Source organism: Mytilus trossulus, chromosome 13, assembly GCF_036588685.1.
Source record: "Mytilus trossulus isolate FHL-02 chromosome 13, PNRI_Mtr1.1.1.hap1, whole genome shotgun sequence".
NCBI lineage: Eukaryota > Metazoa > Mollusca > Bivalvia > Mytilida > Mytilidae > Mytilus > Mytilus trossulus.
Genome location: NC_086385.1, coordinates 23098384 through 23117601, shown reverse-complemented (window position 1 = coordinate 23117601; position 19218 = coordinate 23098384). Strand labels below are relative to the sequence as shown.

The window sequence follows — 19218 nt, the reverse complement described above, 5'->3', positions numbered from 1 at the left end:
CTTTAATACCTGTTTTATATTTATATTATGAACGTTTTTCCTTATATTTGAAAATTCCTTTACACGATAATGAATTTGTTGGTGCTATTTGTGTTTGAGCACGTTTACATATACTAAATCATTTTTAAATGCCGATACAAAAGTATAGGTAAAATACTGCATTGAAAAAATACAAAAGAAAGCAAAAGAAATGAAGAAAAACACTGCAAACAGTAGAGCGAAACTAAAACTAACACGGGAGAAGGAAACTTATATTTCTATCACCTACTCGACCAAATGACAGTACTGTCGGTCATTTAAACAATTACATTACGATTTCGTGTGTTTAAACCAAAAATGTAAAATATTTGACTAACATGTAATCTGGATAGTTAGATAAGCTTTTGCTATCTATCTTCAATCTTTACTTTTCTATGATGTGTTTTGTGTATCCTCGGGGTTTTTTTCTTCTTGTTCTTATGAGTTATTTTTCCATTACATTGCCAGTTTGTTTTTGGACTTGGATGTCCTTTCGGTATCTTTGAGTTCTCTTCTGATGTCGAAATGCCGTTTTGAAATACGTTTTTCTTTAACCTGTATGAAACATTTTCTATTGGACGTTAAACTACAAACAATCAACAGTCAGCATTAAAAATGTAACAAGAAAAGGATTCGACGTGAAATTGCAATTTCAAGCATTTTGTTTGGTCATCAGCTTTTCTACAGAATCAGTAATGGGACTGGTTTGCAAGGTATGTTGTTTTGCATTGAATGAGATTAGTTAAAGCCCTAAAGATTTTATGGGAAATTGAATGTACCTTTAAAATGCACACTATCATAAATATAGGTTTAGTTTTAGCTTAAACATATTTTATTTGTTCAAAGCAAAATAAATCACAAGTAAAACATTATTATAAAGTAACTTTTCTCAATTTTATTATAAAGTCTTCTCCATAAAAAAATAATTATAACAAAACAAATTGAAGGTGAGCATTAATTATATAATATAGTATTAGGTATAATTATAGGTCTGAGGTATTGTAAATATTCTCAAATCAACTCTGTTCAACGCTTTATTTATAAGCATGCACTTTTAATGAGTTGAACGACCCCTTTTCTTAAGATGGAAACTACAAAACAAGTATTGTTTTGAAGATCTTTAACAATAAAATCTGTAGTATCATTTCTACAACAATAAAATCTGTAATATCATTTCTTAAACAATAAAATCTGTAATATCAATTTTTGTGTAACGCTTGTTTGTGCTGACAGGAATTGTCATTGATATGGTTATATTTATAAATTTACTTATTACAAATTTTTGAATTTCTTTGAATATTAAGGTTTTTTAACCTCAGGCATAGATTAATTTAGCTATATTTGGCAAAATGTTTAGGAATTTTGGTTCTCAATGTTCTTCAACTTCGTACTTTTTTTTACATTTTAAACTTTTTTGGATTCGAGCGTCACTGGTGAGTCTTTAGTGGACGAAACGCGCGTCTGGCGTATATACTAGATTTAGTCCTGGTATCTATGATGAGTTTATTTTGGTTAGAATTACTCATAGATTGAGTTCCAATCTTGCAAATTATTTAAGCATATTATTACTAAAGGTAATTTTGATAGCAATCGTTTTCGCAAAAAAAACTCTTGAATAAGAGTGGAGAGATAAAAGTATCATAATATGTTTTCACTGAATTTCGGTGCCAAGATGATTAAGTAAGTATGCGGCAAATGGAAAGTGTGGAGATGGAAAATAAAAAATAATAAAAAATCATGTAATATTGTGTATAAGATGTGTAGCAAGATGATACATTGACATAGACCATTGCACCTCGGTCGCAACTTTTGAGCTATTTCATTGTGTGTTACAAAAATCAAACATAGAAGACTCACACGACGATATTTCAATTTATTCATTTCCTTTGGGTCCTCATTTGAATATTCGTTGTAACACATTTCTATTTAATGGTTCCAGATTCATTTTATCACCTATCATATACATTTAATCGCTACGTTAACTAAAAATGTGTCATTTAAAGATATACATTCAGACATTAGATTCAGACTTTGTGATCACAAATTAAATTTCATCATGATTGGTAGCTCTTGACATGTTTATTCAATTAACTTTTGGGTTTTTGTAGTATGTTTATTTTTAAATTTAAACAATCAATATCTTGAAACCTTAAATCATGCTTGTATGTTAACTTTTTTTTGTCAAATATTTAAGAACATTTTTTTTGCAAATATACAACTTGAAATGCGTCATTTTGTCTTCAAATAATTGAAAGTATAATGCAATTTTGTACTATTCAAGGATAAAATATTTCTTGAATAAGTATTAATTTTAATTTCTTTTTGTCTGAATACTGACGAAAAGATTTTACAATAATGATCAATATACAGAACTTGCTAGTCTTCAAAACGTTGACCATTATTGTCTGGAAAAACATATTTCCAAAATTAGAAAATACATTTTGTGATATATATAAAATTAGCTTACCTTTGTTTAATAATTTAGATAAATATAACTCGTATCCAGTTCATGCATCTGTAGTCTTCATCAAATCATGTATGTATTATCATAGATCAAAAAAGTTGTATTGCTATTAATCCCGGTCTATCAATATAAATCATCACCTGCTTAAACCTTCCCTTTTGGTACGCCTAAATACCTCTTGATCATAAAATGTGTCTTATCGTCATTAAAAACTATTATCTAGTTCATTGTGAAAATTCTATAAATGAATGTTTATGATATGATTTGTCGATAGATTTTACTTTTGAAAAGATGCGGATATATTAGTAGAAATGTTTTAATACTTTTACTATTTTTATATAACCTTTAATTTAACTTATTCCCAGACAACATGAGTATGTTGGCCCAACATTGGCACAACGTATATCATTGCATTGGCCCATCGTTGTATTTTAACGTTGGCCCAACGTATAAGTGCAAAGTGGGCCTACGTTGGCCCAACATGATGGCTTCATGTTGGCCCAACGTTGTACGGTTATATGCAATACATAGAGCCAACGTTGGCCCATTGTATGAAAAACGAAATCCATGTTGGCACAACGTTGGACCAACGTAGAAATATCTTCTCTTATGTTGGCACTATGTTGGTCCAAGGTAGGTATTTCTCATTTTTATGTTGGCAATACGTTGGTCTTTTGTTTCAACTAAATTACAATGAATGCTGCTTGAGGGGCTGTATATGATAAATACTCCGGAGAACTTTGATATTTTTTTATTGTGTTCCAAACTGCCAAAGTTTAAGGTAGCAATTCTGTATTTTTGTATTACCCATTGTTGTTACTGTCCTTGTTTTTTTCATGAACTTTTCCTCTTTAATTTTATTTCTTGTGTGACGCCAAGATATTTCTTTGGCAATGTTTGGTGGATCGACCAGATAAACTCTGTGTCATTTGCTGTCTTGTAAAGAGTTGTCTCATTAGCAATCATACCACATCTTCTTTTTTCATATCAATTTCATTTATTTCTTTAACAGAACAAATGACGTATGGCTTATGGTTAGGCGATCATACAAATAGTTTTTTCGGAGATGTAATTTTAGTTGTATTGTTTCCAGATCCAGAATGAAAATCAAATAATTCAGAAGATGAAACTTTATTTATTTTAAATTTGATATCATTGGTCGTCACCACGAGTAGTGTCCTCCTCAATTTGAACTTCAACAGTGTCATTATTATTCATATATATGTTATTCGTTTTTCCCTTCTCTGTTTCTTGCCACCTTCTCTGTCAAGGCTTAAGCGCCGCCAATCTTTAGCTGCATCATCCATCTCCTTATCCGAAGACTCTTTGCAGCTATGTTTTTTTTTCTAACCGAATCTGTAATAAAGTTATAAGTAAACTTGAATTGCGTATTTGTCTAATGCATGCGTGCGTAATCTCCCTTCTAGATATGTAATATAAATTAATGTATATTCTAAATAGTTTAAATACTATTTAATACAAATTAAATCTTAAATAACCATTTTTTTTATATTGGTTACTTGTCTAATGGTCAGAAATTCATTAGTATTAGACGGATTTGTGGGTATAACAAACCCTTATTTACTATTATTTCAGAATTCGGTATCATACTTTGTATATTCGTAATATACATGATATATAAAGAATAATTCAGATGTGTATTAATGAACAGTTATATATTTGATATATAAAAACACTGTTACACATTTAAGTGTGTATATGATCAGGTTTCACAAATATATCGTATTTGTTTGCATGCGATTTAGAAATACAATAAAACTAACAAATTCATTTATTTTAATGAAGTAGCAATCATTATACTACATTTTTGAAACATTACGGAATAAGGTACATCTTAAGACAATTTTATTCCATTAACTTCAGTAATGATCATACATGTTGTGGTTAAAGATTGATATAATTTACCATTTGTTTGAAGATACTTATGTTCAGTGGCAAATATTTCATGATAATTAATAGGATTGAAATGATTTAAAATCTAGAAAATATTTCGCCCGAAACGTATAAACTTCAAGATCAGCATTATAAAATGATAGACATTAATATATGTTTTGATTTTTAACAACATCCCTCAGATTAAAAAATCATATTGTATTTGTCCTTCTAAATCGTATATTTATCAGATTTTTTAAAGTTATAACTTACATGTTACTATCTTTCTCTTTGAATCCCAGATGACATGATTTTCTCTTTTTGTTTTCTTCCTATCACTGCTTTCTTACAAATACACAACAGGAAATAATCACAAAAGCAATGAAAAGTGACCATCCCATTACATTCAGATTTCCTATAAACTTAATTACCATAGCAACTATCTTTGAAATTTGTTGAACACATGGTCAACCTTATCAGAATGGGCTTGATTAACAGACTGGCTGTATCAAATATCACTCTGCATATAATTGATATTATTATGTTTCACAAAGTTTAATGAATAAAGTTATTATAAATAATGATTGCAATAAATTTTAATTTTTAACCAGGCAATCTATGTTTACGATAAACATTTTTTTTATTACAGTAATGATATTCCAGTATAAATTTTGCCTGACTTATATATAGAGTATAATATATGATCACGCAACGTTGGGCCAGCATTGGCCCAACATAGAGTTGTAAATGTAATTTCAGTTGATAAACACTTTCAGTATAACATTAAATTTTCATAAAGCCTGCTGCAATCGAAATTATCCGCCTCCCAAGAGAAATAAAGCGTAAAATATTATATAATCAATTCCATTAACAAAATTTCATATCGGCCCTATGTTGCTACTAACATAACATTTGCCCGATTATTTATAACCAACATGAGATAATAATATGAATTTACAACAACAGACCAACGTTGGGCCAATGTTGTGCAGTCGACACCAACGTGCGACCAATGTACCGACAATTTGCCAACGTTGGGCCAATGTTGTGCAGCCAACATATAATTGCGACAAACGGACCGACAATTTGCCAACGTTGAGCCAATGTTGTGCAGCCAACATAAACTTGCGACCAACGGACCGACAATTTGCCAACGTTGGGCCAATGTTGTGCAGCCAACATATAATTGCGACAAACGGACCGACAATTTGCCAACGTTGAGCCAATGTTGTGCAGCCGACACCAACGTGCGACCAATGTACCGACAATTTGCCAACGTTGGGCCAATGTTGTGCAGCCAACATAAACTTGCGACCAACGGACCGACAATTTGCCAACGTTGGGCCAATGTTGTAAAGCCAACACCAACGGTCGACTAACGGGCCAACCATTTGCCAACGTTGGCCCACTGTTAGTCTGCTGACTGGGTTATTCATAAATTGTTTATTGCATCAGATGCAACCATCCATGACATAACTTCTCATATTTTGTTATTTGATGCAGTTCCTGTACGAGTACTCTTTATTCAAACCAAGTATGAAATTTTTTTTTTTTTATTTTTGCATAATAATTCCGAGAAAATTAATTAACACTTCGTCATCGCATGTCATCATCAGAAGTCAGAGTTTTATCGATCATATTTTCCCTGAGAACTGAGGGTTAAAAGATGCACAGTTTAGGATTTGAATTGACAAAATTTTGACTGAAGTTGTATAGTTCATGAAACATTTGCTGCTATTCAATGTATTCTCAAGTGTATATGCCCGTATCCATGTTGTCAAAATTACCTGAGGATCTCTCCGTGTCCTACTTTTTCCAATTATAGTTATTATATTATTTTCGTTGGACACTCAAATACGTAGATAAAGCCACTAGCGTAAACTTTGAACAGTATGCAAATTGGAACCCCCATGAATAAAAGTAGTTTTGCAGTATTTTAACTTTAATTTTTATTTACCTTTTTGTATCCTCTCCTGTTCATATTTTGATAATTGATATTTGATGTTAAAAATCATGTTTAACATTTCTAATTATTTCGTTGAGGCCAGTTTTATATAGTGGAGTAAGCCGTGGTTTTCGGACAGAACCTCCGACTTTCGGATGTAAAACGACAATCCTTACCACGATTAATATTATTTTCCAGTATGACATTTGAGCACACAACTGCAGTGTTGACATGTTTATTTGAAACCAAAGTGTTGATGAAAACGTATTTCAATAGTAATGTAACATTTAGAGATAAGGAAATAAATATAACAATGAAGAATTTTCTTAGTTTTTATTATGATTTCTAATTTGAATTTAGTCAACATAAGCAGCCTTGTTCGTCGATGAATGCAGCATTAAGTCTTTGAGAATTGACAGGCTAACTCATGTACTTCAAGATATAATTTTTAGTAATTGTGATTTTACGTAGGTTTGTGATTTCGAAATAAGTACAATAACAAACAATGTTACTTGTAAGGGTGTTCTTAGTCGGATATCCTTGTTTGATAAATACATATTTTCATTTCCGACAAATTACATAAACTGACCAATTTAGTGAGGTTAGTGCAAATATGTTAAATAATTGTTAAAGCATTGTATTGATGGCAATGGATTGAATATTATGGATTTCATAGATGACAACATATATGTTCTAATATTTTACAATCTCCCCTTTTCGATGAATGAGGCCTACCATTTAGACTTATCAATTGATTTGAACTCACATGCGCATGACGATGGGTTACACATGTGGAGCGGGATCTTCTTACCCTTCCAGAGCACCTGAGATCGCCTGCAATTTAAAATGGGGATTGTCTGGCTCATTCTGTAGTTATCTATACATGTTTGTATTCTATATTTGTCTCTTTCCTTTTTATGATTGAGATATGACGTTGTCCGCTAATTTTCAATTTATGGGTTTGAATATGCCTTTGTTGTCTTTCGCCTCGCACTTGCACAAACATAACTGCACACGTAGATCACTTACGTATACACTATGAACGCATCTGCAATTGTGTACCTAAACGAAGCTGTTATCTTGTGATTAAACTTATTTTTCCTTTACTCATATCGACTCTATTTTCTACACACTCTTCTAGATGTGTTAATATCATGTTTAAATAGTCTATCTGTATATGTAATTGATATAACTTTTGGTTTTTAGCAATATCCAATTTTATGATAACTTTTAGAAATAATTATTTCTTCTTTGATAAGTTGTTTTTACGATTAAGTTTCTGTTATTAGATATGGTTAGTATGTTTTTTTCTGTCATTCTTGTCCGTGGTAAATAATAATAACGATAACCTTTTTTTAGTATTTTGTTAAGGGTATAATTGGATATATAAGAATGTAAAACAAAATCTTTAAAACACAAACACAGTTTTACTGGATTATGTACAGTGTCACTTATTGTAGACGTGTTATACGTTAAAGCATTTACAGCATCCATGCAAATAAAAAATATCTATTTCCAAATGAGAAATGTATATGGCTGTTAATGACGTGTATCCAGTTTTGTAGACAACTGCTGAAGTGGCTTGATCAATGTATTGACAACGGCAACCAGTACAACGCATGGCTTGACTGAAATAAAAAAAAATACAATTCAAACTTTTCTGAAAAATAAATCATTAAAAGCAATGGCTTGGTTTTATTGGAATCATAACAATTGATTACTTGTCTACACAGACAACAGAAAAACTGATAGTTTTTCTACAAGAACAAACCAATACTTTAAATATCTAATCTGATAATTAAACCAGTACAACAAATAGTATATCTGACATGAAAACCATAACATCAAAGGGAAACCAGAGCAGCACAAATCTCGAAACATAATAAATGCAGCAACGGAAAAAAAGGCAACGTCATGCTACAATATGCAGTGAGTAAAATTGTGGTTTTTTAATTGCACTAAAAGAGGGACGAAAGATACCAGAGGGACAGTCAAATTCATAAATTGACACTAAACTGACAAAGCTATGGCTAAAAATTAATAGAACAAACAGACAAACAATAATAGAAAACTAAAGAATAAACAACACGAACTCTACTCGATAAACTTATTTAATGAGCTAGGTGATTGTTTGTCTCTTATATAATTGTAATCATTGGATTATAGTTACAGTTATTTTCTGCTTATGAGTTTGAATATCAATGTGGTATCTTCAGCCTCTCTTCTACACTCATGAGTAGTACCTGCATTCTTCTCTCCAGAATACCTGCGGCATGTTTATCATCTGCTGTGTATCATTGAACTGTACAATTTCCCTATTTACGCCATTTATGTTTTGATAGAATGGAGGTGATTCAATGACTCGTGTTCTGAAAAACAAATAAATGTAAAAAGTTTATGACAATTGGTTATAATCAATTCCCACGCATGCGATGACATTACTGTACGATTGAAAAATATGACGTTTTCAGTGATTTTTTCGGCTAATGTCTGGGTGTCCTTTTTATATAATTCAACTTTCTTTTAAGACAATATTCTTCAGTTATAACAGTATTATACGTTTGCTCTTGGTATAAATGAACAATTATTTATATCCTGACCATAGTTGTATATATGACTACATACGTATAACCGGATATCCTGTGCACAAAACAAATTCAAGGTTAAGTCTAGAACTACATATTTTATGAATTAGTTTTATTTTTTTACTACCATTTAGTAACTTCGATTATTCTTGAAACAATGCTTAGAATCTTTTGTTTTTAAACATAAGATATGTACCTGTCACAATTCAGGGTCCAATAATATCATGGTTGTCTTATTTTCTCATTTTTGAAGGCGTAACTTATTATTTCTTATGACTAATTGATTTTTATAATGATAAAAAGATATCTTGTTTGAAATCATACCACACATCTTAATTTTAATAATGACTTTTTGATAAGAATATACTAGTGTTTGTCTAGTTTTTATAACAAGGACGTAAACTCACAAAAATACTGAACTTAGGAGAAAATCAATTCGAAAAGTCCACTCTTAAAAAAATGGTTAAATATTTTTAATTAAGACAGAATGATGCAATTGTATCATTGGCCTGCTGTCTGAAAATTACAAAAGTGACTAAACAATCAAAACATCACTTACGATTTACAACAGCCATGGTTGTAAACACCTGCACGGTTGTGATCCGATCTAAGTACACCTTCTACTTCATTAGTTACACAGTTGAAACTGCAATTCTTATTAGAATTGAAATATTCATTGGTAGGCGTAAGACGTTTTGCACCTTTTAACAATATCTCTTCGTAGGAAATATTAGTTGTATAAATACCATATATGGTGGGATAGTATTTAATAAGGTTTTCACGAGTTATTCTTGTATCTGTTTTCTTCTCTTTCAATCTGAAATGCAGATAAATTTTAAACAATTCTACTCGCAGATGTGTGGTTAATTATAATGTGATTATCTTTTTTATTAAGGTGACGTGCCCTTGCCCGATTTATGGCACTCATATATCTCAACATGTACGTTTCGCTCGTGTATGTAACAACGTATTAGATTTACGCGAGAGAAGGCTATGTATACCTGAAAAATAATTACATTAGGGTTTCCGAAATCACAAACTTGTCAAAACATTTACTATACTGGTACCTTTGATGACTATTTACTAAATGTTATCATCGGTACAAGAACAATCATTTGTAAATTTAACTCAACATGCAGACTTCTTATACGTTCAGGGATTTCACATCCAATCTTTTATTGTTATATTCTTTACAAAGCACAAAAATGTAAGTATATAGCTGACTACGCGGTATTGGCTTTGCTCATTGTTCAAGGCCGTACGGTGACCTATAGTTGTTAATGTTTGTGTCATTTTGGTCTTTTGTGGATAGTTGTCTCATTGGCAATCATACCACATCTTCTTTTTTATATATTCCCCTTAATAGCTAGCAAAACCTTTAAAAAGACTTGTTAACAAGGAATATAGTTACGATACTGGTGTCAGGTCATGAAAGATTGCATATTTTGGCTTTGATATTGATTCACTTATAGTTCTCTCTGTCGGAATTAAATACCTGTATTCTAAAACCAGTTGATGACGGTTATATGTTTTTCTCATATATTTTATGATTGTATGATACTAAACCCCTAACGTGAGGAATTGTGCTTGATATTCATATGATTAAGACTTAATTGTTCAATCAGTTTAAATGAGGTCTACAGCTGGCATGTCAATAACTGACAGTAGTCTTTTGTGATTTATGTATTATTGTCATATTATTTATTTTATTTTGATACCTCTGACATCGGACGTTTAGAGTGACGTCCATTTTCACTGAACTAGTAAACATATTTGATAAAGGACCAGCTGAAAGACGGTGCATTGAAGACCTATTCGTAGCTTTCGGCTGTTGTCTATCTTATGGTCGGGTTAATGTCTCGTTGACACATTGCCCATTCCCATTCTCAATTTCATTTATCTTTTCAGTTTTTTTTGTGATGACATTATGATACCTGCAGTTTTTAATTAGTCCTTTATTTATATTCGGAATCAATTTTAGAGATTTGAACATCGGTATCCTCATATTGCCTTAGTTTATCACTGAATACAAGTGAGAGGTTTATCTAGCTTTAAAATCAGGTTTAATTCATTATTTTTTAAAAAAGAAAATGTATGTAACATGTCAGGAATATGAAAATTGCTATTCATTCGTTTGATGTGTCTGAGCTTATGATTTAGGCATTTGATTAGGGATTTTCTTTTTAGAATTATCCTCGGCGTTCAGTGTTTCATGATTTTATTCTTTAAAATCAATGATTATGACCTGCGAAAATCAATGATAATGTTCAATGTCGTTGATTTCCTGATGAAATCATTGCATCGTATATCAGTTAGGAAACAACAACTATTACTTTTTATCTTGAAAACCCATACTATCGCCTTAAAATCATTTTCATCAAAAGTGTATTATAAAAAAATTGAAACTTGCTTCATATAAGAATTTAAAAAAGGAACTTACAGAAACTCTCTCCAGCAAATAATGCCAACCAGTGCCAAACTTATTCCAATGAATGTTATGGCAAGACATACCTATAAAACAATGATAGTTACAGTAATGATGAGTAAAATATAAAAACATACTCTACATTCAGAATGAATAATAATTACAACAAATCACCATGTATACACTAAAACAAATAGTTTACAAGAAAGGCAAAACATGTTAAAGGAATATTGAAACAAATCAGTCGAAAGCAAACTAACAATGCTACAAACGTTACGCAAAACGCGCAAAATTGAGCAACACGAGTCATACCAAACAAGGATTGATCTTAGGAGCTCCGAAAAGGTGGAGATTGTCAAATTATTTAACCTTGAGATGACGACAAGCAGTAAATCACCGTGTCTGATTCTTTTTCTTTATGCGTCTAGGTTTCTCCTCTTTCTTTTTTTTAAGATTTGTTAGACTGTCAGTGTATAAACCGTGTTTGTGTTCTCTACCTAATTAACAGCATCAAAAAAACTATTTTTAATAACTGAGATGATAAATAAATATATTTATTAAAGTTATGTACACCGGTATGTAAACATTACCACGTGTATGTGTTTATAAAATTACACGTGTTTGAAAGTATATAATAGGTTAAATGTTCATTGGTCGAGTTAGAACTGAGCATAATATTTGAATAAGGTAATTTCAAATATTTCGTGCTATTCTTTTGGCGGTTTTGTATATTAAAGATATTGTCATTCGAGGTTCGCTTTTGGTGCATTAAAGTTGTAAGCGTGTGCTTAACCTGAGTATGTCTGAGAATAGAGAAGGAAGTCCAATGTCCGAAGGTGATACTGAGCATTCACACATTTCAACCGGTAAATGACAAAGTAGCAACCACATAGTAGAAGAGAATAAGCTTGTAGATCTTAAATCAGATTTGGTCCGTGAACAGGACGTAATTTCCAAAAAGTTAAAGGAAGAGGTTTCCCTTAAATTCAAGCACGAGGGCAACAAAATACAATACAAATTTAACGAGGAAACTATTACAGAGTTAAACAAAGGCAGAAACAAACTGATACGCATAGCAGATACTTCAGCCGGTGGTTGGGCTACTGTGAGAGAGTTTGAAGTAAATGTAATCGCTTCAGACTCTGAAGATGAAAAGAAAATCCGCCAGGCGGAGTCCAGAGCCATCCGTTCGACTAAAGACAAATCCCGACGCCCAAATCCCTACAAGACAACTTCTAGACCGGCTCCTGTTAAAACTGCTCCTAATCCTTATTATTCCAACCAGTATCAGCGTCAGAACCCGCCGCCCTTTCGAGCTGGCAGCGGGCGGCGTGAGCCGTCCCAGCACGATATGTGCCATGCCTGTAAACAATTTGGCCACTGGAGGAAGAATTGTCCACTTGTCAAACGCAACCAGTTCAACTTCAACAATACACAACAGAACAATTACCAATGAACAGTTAGTTAATGAAAAGTATTTATATCTATTTTTTGAATTTGATAGGGATTATTGTTTAAATCACGATATTGAAATTTTGCTTAGACAAGTAAGATTTTTTGAAAATTTCAAATCTAACACGGGTATTTTCTCTGGTGTAAAGGTAAGGTTAGCTAAAAGTATTCAGTACTGGGAGCATATCGATGCTAATTCATTTATTTTAGACACACTGAAAAATGGTTATCTTATTCCATTTATTGATACTCCTTCGAGCATGTACATGAAAAATAACAAATCTGCTCTTAAGAATGATGATTTTGTTAGCAAATCTGTAAATGAACTTGTTCTTTCAGGTTGCGTCATTGAGGTCCCTTTTCAACCTTACATTGTCAATCCGCTCAGTGAAGCTACTCAAAAGTCTGGAAAAAGGCGTCTAATTTTAGATTTGAGCACTTTGAATTTATCGGTGAAAAAGGAAAAGATTAAATTTGAAGATTTGAAAATAGCTGTGCAATACTTTCAGAAAAATAATTATCTGTATAAATTTGATTTAAAGTCTGGTTATTTTCATTTTGGATATATGTCCACAGCAGCACACGTATCTAGGTTTTTTTGTGGGAAGATACATTTTATTGCTTCACTGTTTTAGCATTTGGTCTTTCAACGGGTCCTTACATATTTACAAAGTGTCTCAGACCATTGGTCAAGTATTGGAGAAAAAATAGTATAAAAATAGTTTTATATCTTGATGATGGATTTGGAATGAATAACGAAAATAATGAATGCATCAAAGATGCTGAATTTGTGAAACAATCACTTTTGAGTGCGGGTTTTCTTCTCAACGAAGAAAAATAAGTTGTTACTTCTATACAGACGTTGGAGTGGTTGTGAATCATTTGGGATTCATGTAATTTCACTTTATACATTCCTCAAAGGAGAATTGACGAATTATTTCAATCTATTCATAATGTTTTCAGAGAAATTCCATATATTTCTACTAGAAATTTAGCCCAGGAAACGGGTAGAATTATAAGTATGTCTCCTGTAATCGGAAATTTTACTAGAATAATGACTAGATATTGCTTTATGTCCATTGAAAGTAGAATGTCATGGGATAGTTATTTAGTTTTAGAAAGTAAAAGTTTTGTGATATCAGAATTAAAGTTCTGGCTTGATGACATTGCTAATGTAAATTTTAAAACATTAAATCAATATAGTCAGTCACATGTAATGGTATACTCTGATGCTAGCAGCATAGCTGCCGGAGCATGTACAGTAGAGTTGGAAAGTAAAAATTTTCACACTATGTGGAAATCCTCTGAAATGATAGACAGTTCCAAGTGGAGGGAACTAAAGGCCAAAGAATTGGCGTTGATGTCTTATTAACATGAAATTTGCGGGAAAATCCTTAAAATGGCTAACTGGTAATCAAAATTGTGTCAGAATTGTTCAAGCAGGAAGCGTGAAAGAAAAACTGCAAGATATAGCAATTTCCATTTTTTCTATTTGTTTACAAAACGGAATCTCCATTAACATACAATGGATTCCGAGAGGTGAAAATTCGAAAGCTTATTATATCAGTAAAATCATTGATTATGAAGACTGGGGAGTCTCAGAATTGTTCTATGCTTTTATTAACGACCTTTGGGGTCCTTATACAGTCGATCGTTTTGCTAGTTCTCGTAACACAAAATTAGAAAGATTTAACTCTTTATTCTGGAATGTAAATACAGAAGCTGTAGACTGTTTTACTCAGAATTGGTCTGGTGAAAACAATTGGATTGTACCACCTATTTACTAAGTATTGACAGCTATAAAACATGTAATTGCTTGTAAAGCTAGAGGTACTTTAATTGTACCAAAATGGATATCTGCGACCTATTGGCCTTTCATTTTTGATAAAAATATGAATTACAGAGATTACATATCTGATGTTATTGAATTTAAAAATACAAGTGGTATTTTTGTCAGTAGTTCTAATAGACAATCCATTTTTGGCACTGAGCCTTTTATTGCTCCAGTATTGGCAGTGAAGTTAGATGCGACAAGAATAACAAGGCCCTGGTGCACTAATGTGTATTGTATCTGGCGAGGTTAAAGTTGCGAGGCCCTAGTACTCGGACGTGTATTGTAGCTGCCGAGGTTAAAGTGACGAGGTCCTAGTACACGGATGTGTATTCTAGCTGGCAAGGTTAAAGTTACGAGGCCCTAGTACATGAATGTGTATTGTAGCAGGCACAGTCGTTGTTGATAAGGCTCTAGTGTGTATATACATTGTAGAAAGCATGGTTGTATTCAACATGGCACTAATGTATATAGCATTGTAGCTGGCATGGTCAAATAAATATTGGACAAGGTCCTGTTATGTTTACAGTGGCATGGTTCACTTGTATATAAGTTTTTAATACTTTGACATTTTATAATGTTTGTTTCCCGATTGCACATTTTTCAGATATTTTTCGAGTTGGTAGATGGAAACAGAATTCAGATATTTCGGATGAACTTTATACATTGAAAGTTAGATTACCAGAGTACTGCTTGAGCTCACGTTCTCTGAACACTCGTAAAAAGTACCAGTATGCCTTTAATGCTTTCTGTAAGTGGACTAAAATACATAATATTACTCCATTACCTTCATCTGATTATACAGTTTCTCTATATTTGATTCACATTTCACAGAATGCAAAATCGGCAAGCAAGATAAATGAAGTAATATACGCCATTAGCTGGGCACATAAACTGGCTGGATTTAATAATCCTTGTGCATCTGAATCAAAGAAATGTTTGTATGTGTTTATTAAGCTATGCAGGTTTTCAAGGTTTTCAGAACTAGTTAATTTGAGAGGTACAGCCTTTGGATGGTGTAAACTTCCCCAAAAAACGTGTATGGTGTAATGGTGTATGGCATATGGTGCAATGGTGTAAGGTGTATGGTGCTATGGTGTATGGTGTTTGAGGAATGGTGTAATTGTGTAACGTGCGATCGGGAATGGTGTGAATGATGGTGTACGACATTTCATTGGTTGAAAACGAAGTTCTGTTTATTTTAATTTTTCGTATTGTAAACATAAACAACAATAATAATCTTAATATTTGAAATTTAATTGCATCATGGGTAATTTCGGATCGTGTAGATATAATGGGGAATGGTGTATGGTGTAATGTGTAACGTGTATGGTGTATGGTGTAATGGTACAAGGTGTATGGTGTAATGGTGTATGGTGTATGATGAAATGGTGTATGGTGTTAGTGAGAAGTTTACACCATCCAAGGACTGTATAGATATAAAGATTTATTCTACACATGCAAATTTATACTTGGCGAAGAGTAAAACTGCTATTTACAGAGAAGGGAGGGATGTGGTTATTTCTAGAACTAATCTTGTAACTTGTCCTGTCTCTATGCTAGAACGATATCTCAAATTAGCTAGTATAACATCAAATTCTGATAAATTTGTTTTTAGATCCGTTAATTTTTGTAAGTCTGATAATTCTTATAAACGTAGAAGTACAGGTCCGTTGTCATACACGAGAGCTCGAGAAATACTACTTTCAAGTTTACAGAGTATAGGGTCTTTGCATCGGAACTAAACACATTTATTTCTAAAAAAAAAACAGTTGTTGGGATGACACGGGTTATGTTCTTCTCATATAATTTATGATAGTATGATACTAAACCCCTAAAGGGAGGGATTGTACCTGATATTCATATGATGAAGACATAATCTTTCAATCAGTTTAATTGAGGTCTGGAGCTGGCATGTCAGTTAACTGCTAGTAGTCTGTTGTTATTTATGTATTATTTTCATTTTATTTATTTTCTTTTGTTACATCTTTTGACATCGGACTCGGACTTCTCTTGAACTGAATTTTAATGTGCGTATTGTTATTCTTTTACTTTTCTACATTGGCTAGAGGTATAGGGGGAGGTTTGAGATCTCATAAACATGTTTAACCCCGCCGCAATTTTGCGCCTGTCCCAAGTCAGGAGCCTCTGGCCTTTGTTAGTCTTGTATGATTTTAAGTTTTAGTTTCTTGAGTATAATTCGGAGTTTAGTATGACGTCTATTATCACTGTGCTATTATGCATATTTTAGGGGCCAGCTGAAGGACACCTACGGGTGCGGGAATTCTCGCTACATTGAAGACCTAGTGGTTGCCTTCTGCTGTTGTTTGCTCTATGGTCGGGTGGTTGTCGCTTTGACATATTCACCATTTCCTTTCTCAATTTTATTAAATAGTAAAAAATTTGGACTGCATAGTCTCCGTTCAGGAGGGGCATCGGCTGTTGCAGCGGCTGGTGTAGAGGACAGATTGTTCAAAAAGCATAGTCGATGGAAAAGTGACAAGGCCAAAGACGGTTATGTTAAAGAGTCTTTGAAGGATAGACTTTCTGTAACAAATAATATTGAAATTTAATGATGTATTTTTTTCGTATATTTTTTCTTTAACCTTTCTTTATTTTTCGAAGCTTTACTGCACACTGTCAGGCGAGCTGATCCCATACAAAGGTGTTAAGTTTATTTTGTAAATAATTTATGTTCGCTTTAAGTTATGAATTAGAACATAAATATATTTATTAAAATTATGTTCACCGGTATGTAAACATTACCACGTGTATGTGTTTATAAAATTACACGTGTTTGAAAGTATATAATAGGTTAAATGTTTTTCCTTGGTCGAGTTAGAACTGACCATAATATTTGAATAAGGTCATTTCAAATATTTCGTGCTATACTTTTGGCGGTTTTGTATATTAAAGATATTGTCATTCGAGGTTCGCGTTTGGTAAAGTTAAGTTTTCCCACACTGCCACCTGACTTAATGTATTTTATTTGTTTTTTTATTAATGTGACTAATAATGTGTGTAAGAACAGAATCTTTATTTGATTCATAAAATGTATTTTCGTACATAATGAAAATTATTTTTATTTTTGTAGATTGGTTTTGTGTTTGTTTCCTGCAGCGGTAACACTGATGAACATTTTTTACGTTGCATTTGCCTTTAATAAAATTAAAGCTTTGCTGCACACTGTCAGGCGAGCTGATCCCATACAAAGGTGTTGAGTTTATTTTGTAAATAATTTATGTTCGTTTGAAGTTATGAATTAGAACATAAAGGCAACAGTAGTATATCGCTGTTTAAAATCAATAAATCGATTGAGAGAAAACAAATCCGCATTAAAAACTTAAACCAAGGGCTACATTCAACTATTGGAGGAAAACAACAAAAGAACAGACACAATGAGGTGCAACAAAAAAAAACGACAATGTCACAAACATAGAAAGGAACTGTTATATAACAACTGCCATAATGATAAAATATTAATACAAAAGTAGAATCTAGTTGTACTAGTGAATCCTGATAACGTAGAACGGTTTTGGTTTTGGTAAAAAAAAAAAGGAATGCTGAGTCAGACGAGTGTAAGCCTTTATTGAAACACTCACAAAAAGAGGGTTTCAGTGCACACTAAGTGATTTGAACATTAAACTAAGCGTAATGCATTTCAACTTTCTGATTGCAATTAATATTTAGATAATGAAGTCTTAAATGAAGTTTTGGTATACATACAGTTGTTAATGTCTGTGTCATTTTGATCTCTTGTGGACAGTTGTCTCATTGGCAATCATACCACATCTTCTTTTTTATATATACATTTAGTTTATAAATATTGCATACTTGTATATGTAAATGAGAATGAAAAAGAATTATCTGTAGTTGCGTTTTTAAAGGCGTTTAAGCTATCGAAGATTGAATGGTTGTTGTACGTCATCCTTGTACACCGATCCTTAATTGATTGTTGTCTGTTTGGCACTAACAGCATATAATTTTGATTTTCAATGATGCTAATAGCTTTATATATGGTAGTATCCAGCTACAATAATGGTACATGATAAACTATGTATTGAACTTTTACTTACCCATATATTAAAACAGCGTTCTCCCATTCTCCAAACGGATTTCGTACGTAATTCCTAAGTTAAGATGTTTAATATCTTTGTATCTTCCAGCTGGTAACTCCACATACATGTACCTAAATGGAAACAAGTATAATAAAAATCATACCGTGTTAATTTTCTCTCAAATATTTAATACCGTACAAAAATCACTTGCTTTGTTATATATATTTTCCGTTTAGTTAATTTGTGAAACACCAATTAAAAAAGAAACAAAACAAAACGACTATATAAATTAACATAAAACGGAAGTATGGATTTGTTTTTAAAATCCAGCTAACTGGCAATGTCATTTCATTTGCAAAATATAAACCACAAAAGCATATAGACAGTTCAACTTTTATAATATTTGCTGTAAGGATTTTTTTTGTTGATAACAGTCGCTATCATTTTATTTATCACAAATTAACAATTTAAGATACGAAAGAATGAAAATGCCGGAAAGAACGTTTAAAGCAAAGCATGCAATGTATTCGGACCAATCGTATAAAAA

At 32.2% G+C, this 19218-nt stretch overlaps 1 protein-coding gene across 1 annotated transcript; it reads right to left on the bottom strand.

Annotated features, from left to right (window-relative positions):
* Positions 1-6638: 6638 nt before the first annotated feature.
* On the bottom strand, positions 6639-18943 carry LOC134694685 (uncharacterized). The gene is made up of 5 exons (XM_063555728.1): positions 18690-18943; positions 11346-11416; positions 9465-9722; positions 8564-8689; positions 6639-7948 (listed from the first exon to the last, which is right to left on the bottom strand). The coding sequence occupies exons 1-5, from the start codon at positions 18714-18716 to the stop codon at positions 7786-7788; spliced, it is 645 nt and encodes a 214-aa protein (XP_063411798.1). The 5' UTR covers positions 18717-18943; the 3' UTR covers positions 6639-7785.
* Positions 18944-19218: the final 275 nt, after the last annotated feature.

Excerpts from the sequence above, each read along its gene's own strand:
- LOC134694685 (XM_063555728.1), bottom strand. The coding sequence starts at position 18,716 with ATGGGAGAACGCTGTTTTAATATATGG. Across the intron at positions 9,723-11,345 it reads ATTTGCTGGAGAGAGTTTCT|ATTGAAAGAGAAGAAAACAG; the intron begins GTAAGTTCCTTT and ends TCTGCATTTCAG. Across the intron at positions 7,949-8,563 it reads TTCTGGAGAGAAGAATGCAG|TCAAGCCATGCGTTGTACTG; the intron begins GTACTACTCATG and ends TTTTTATTTCAG.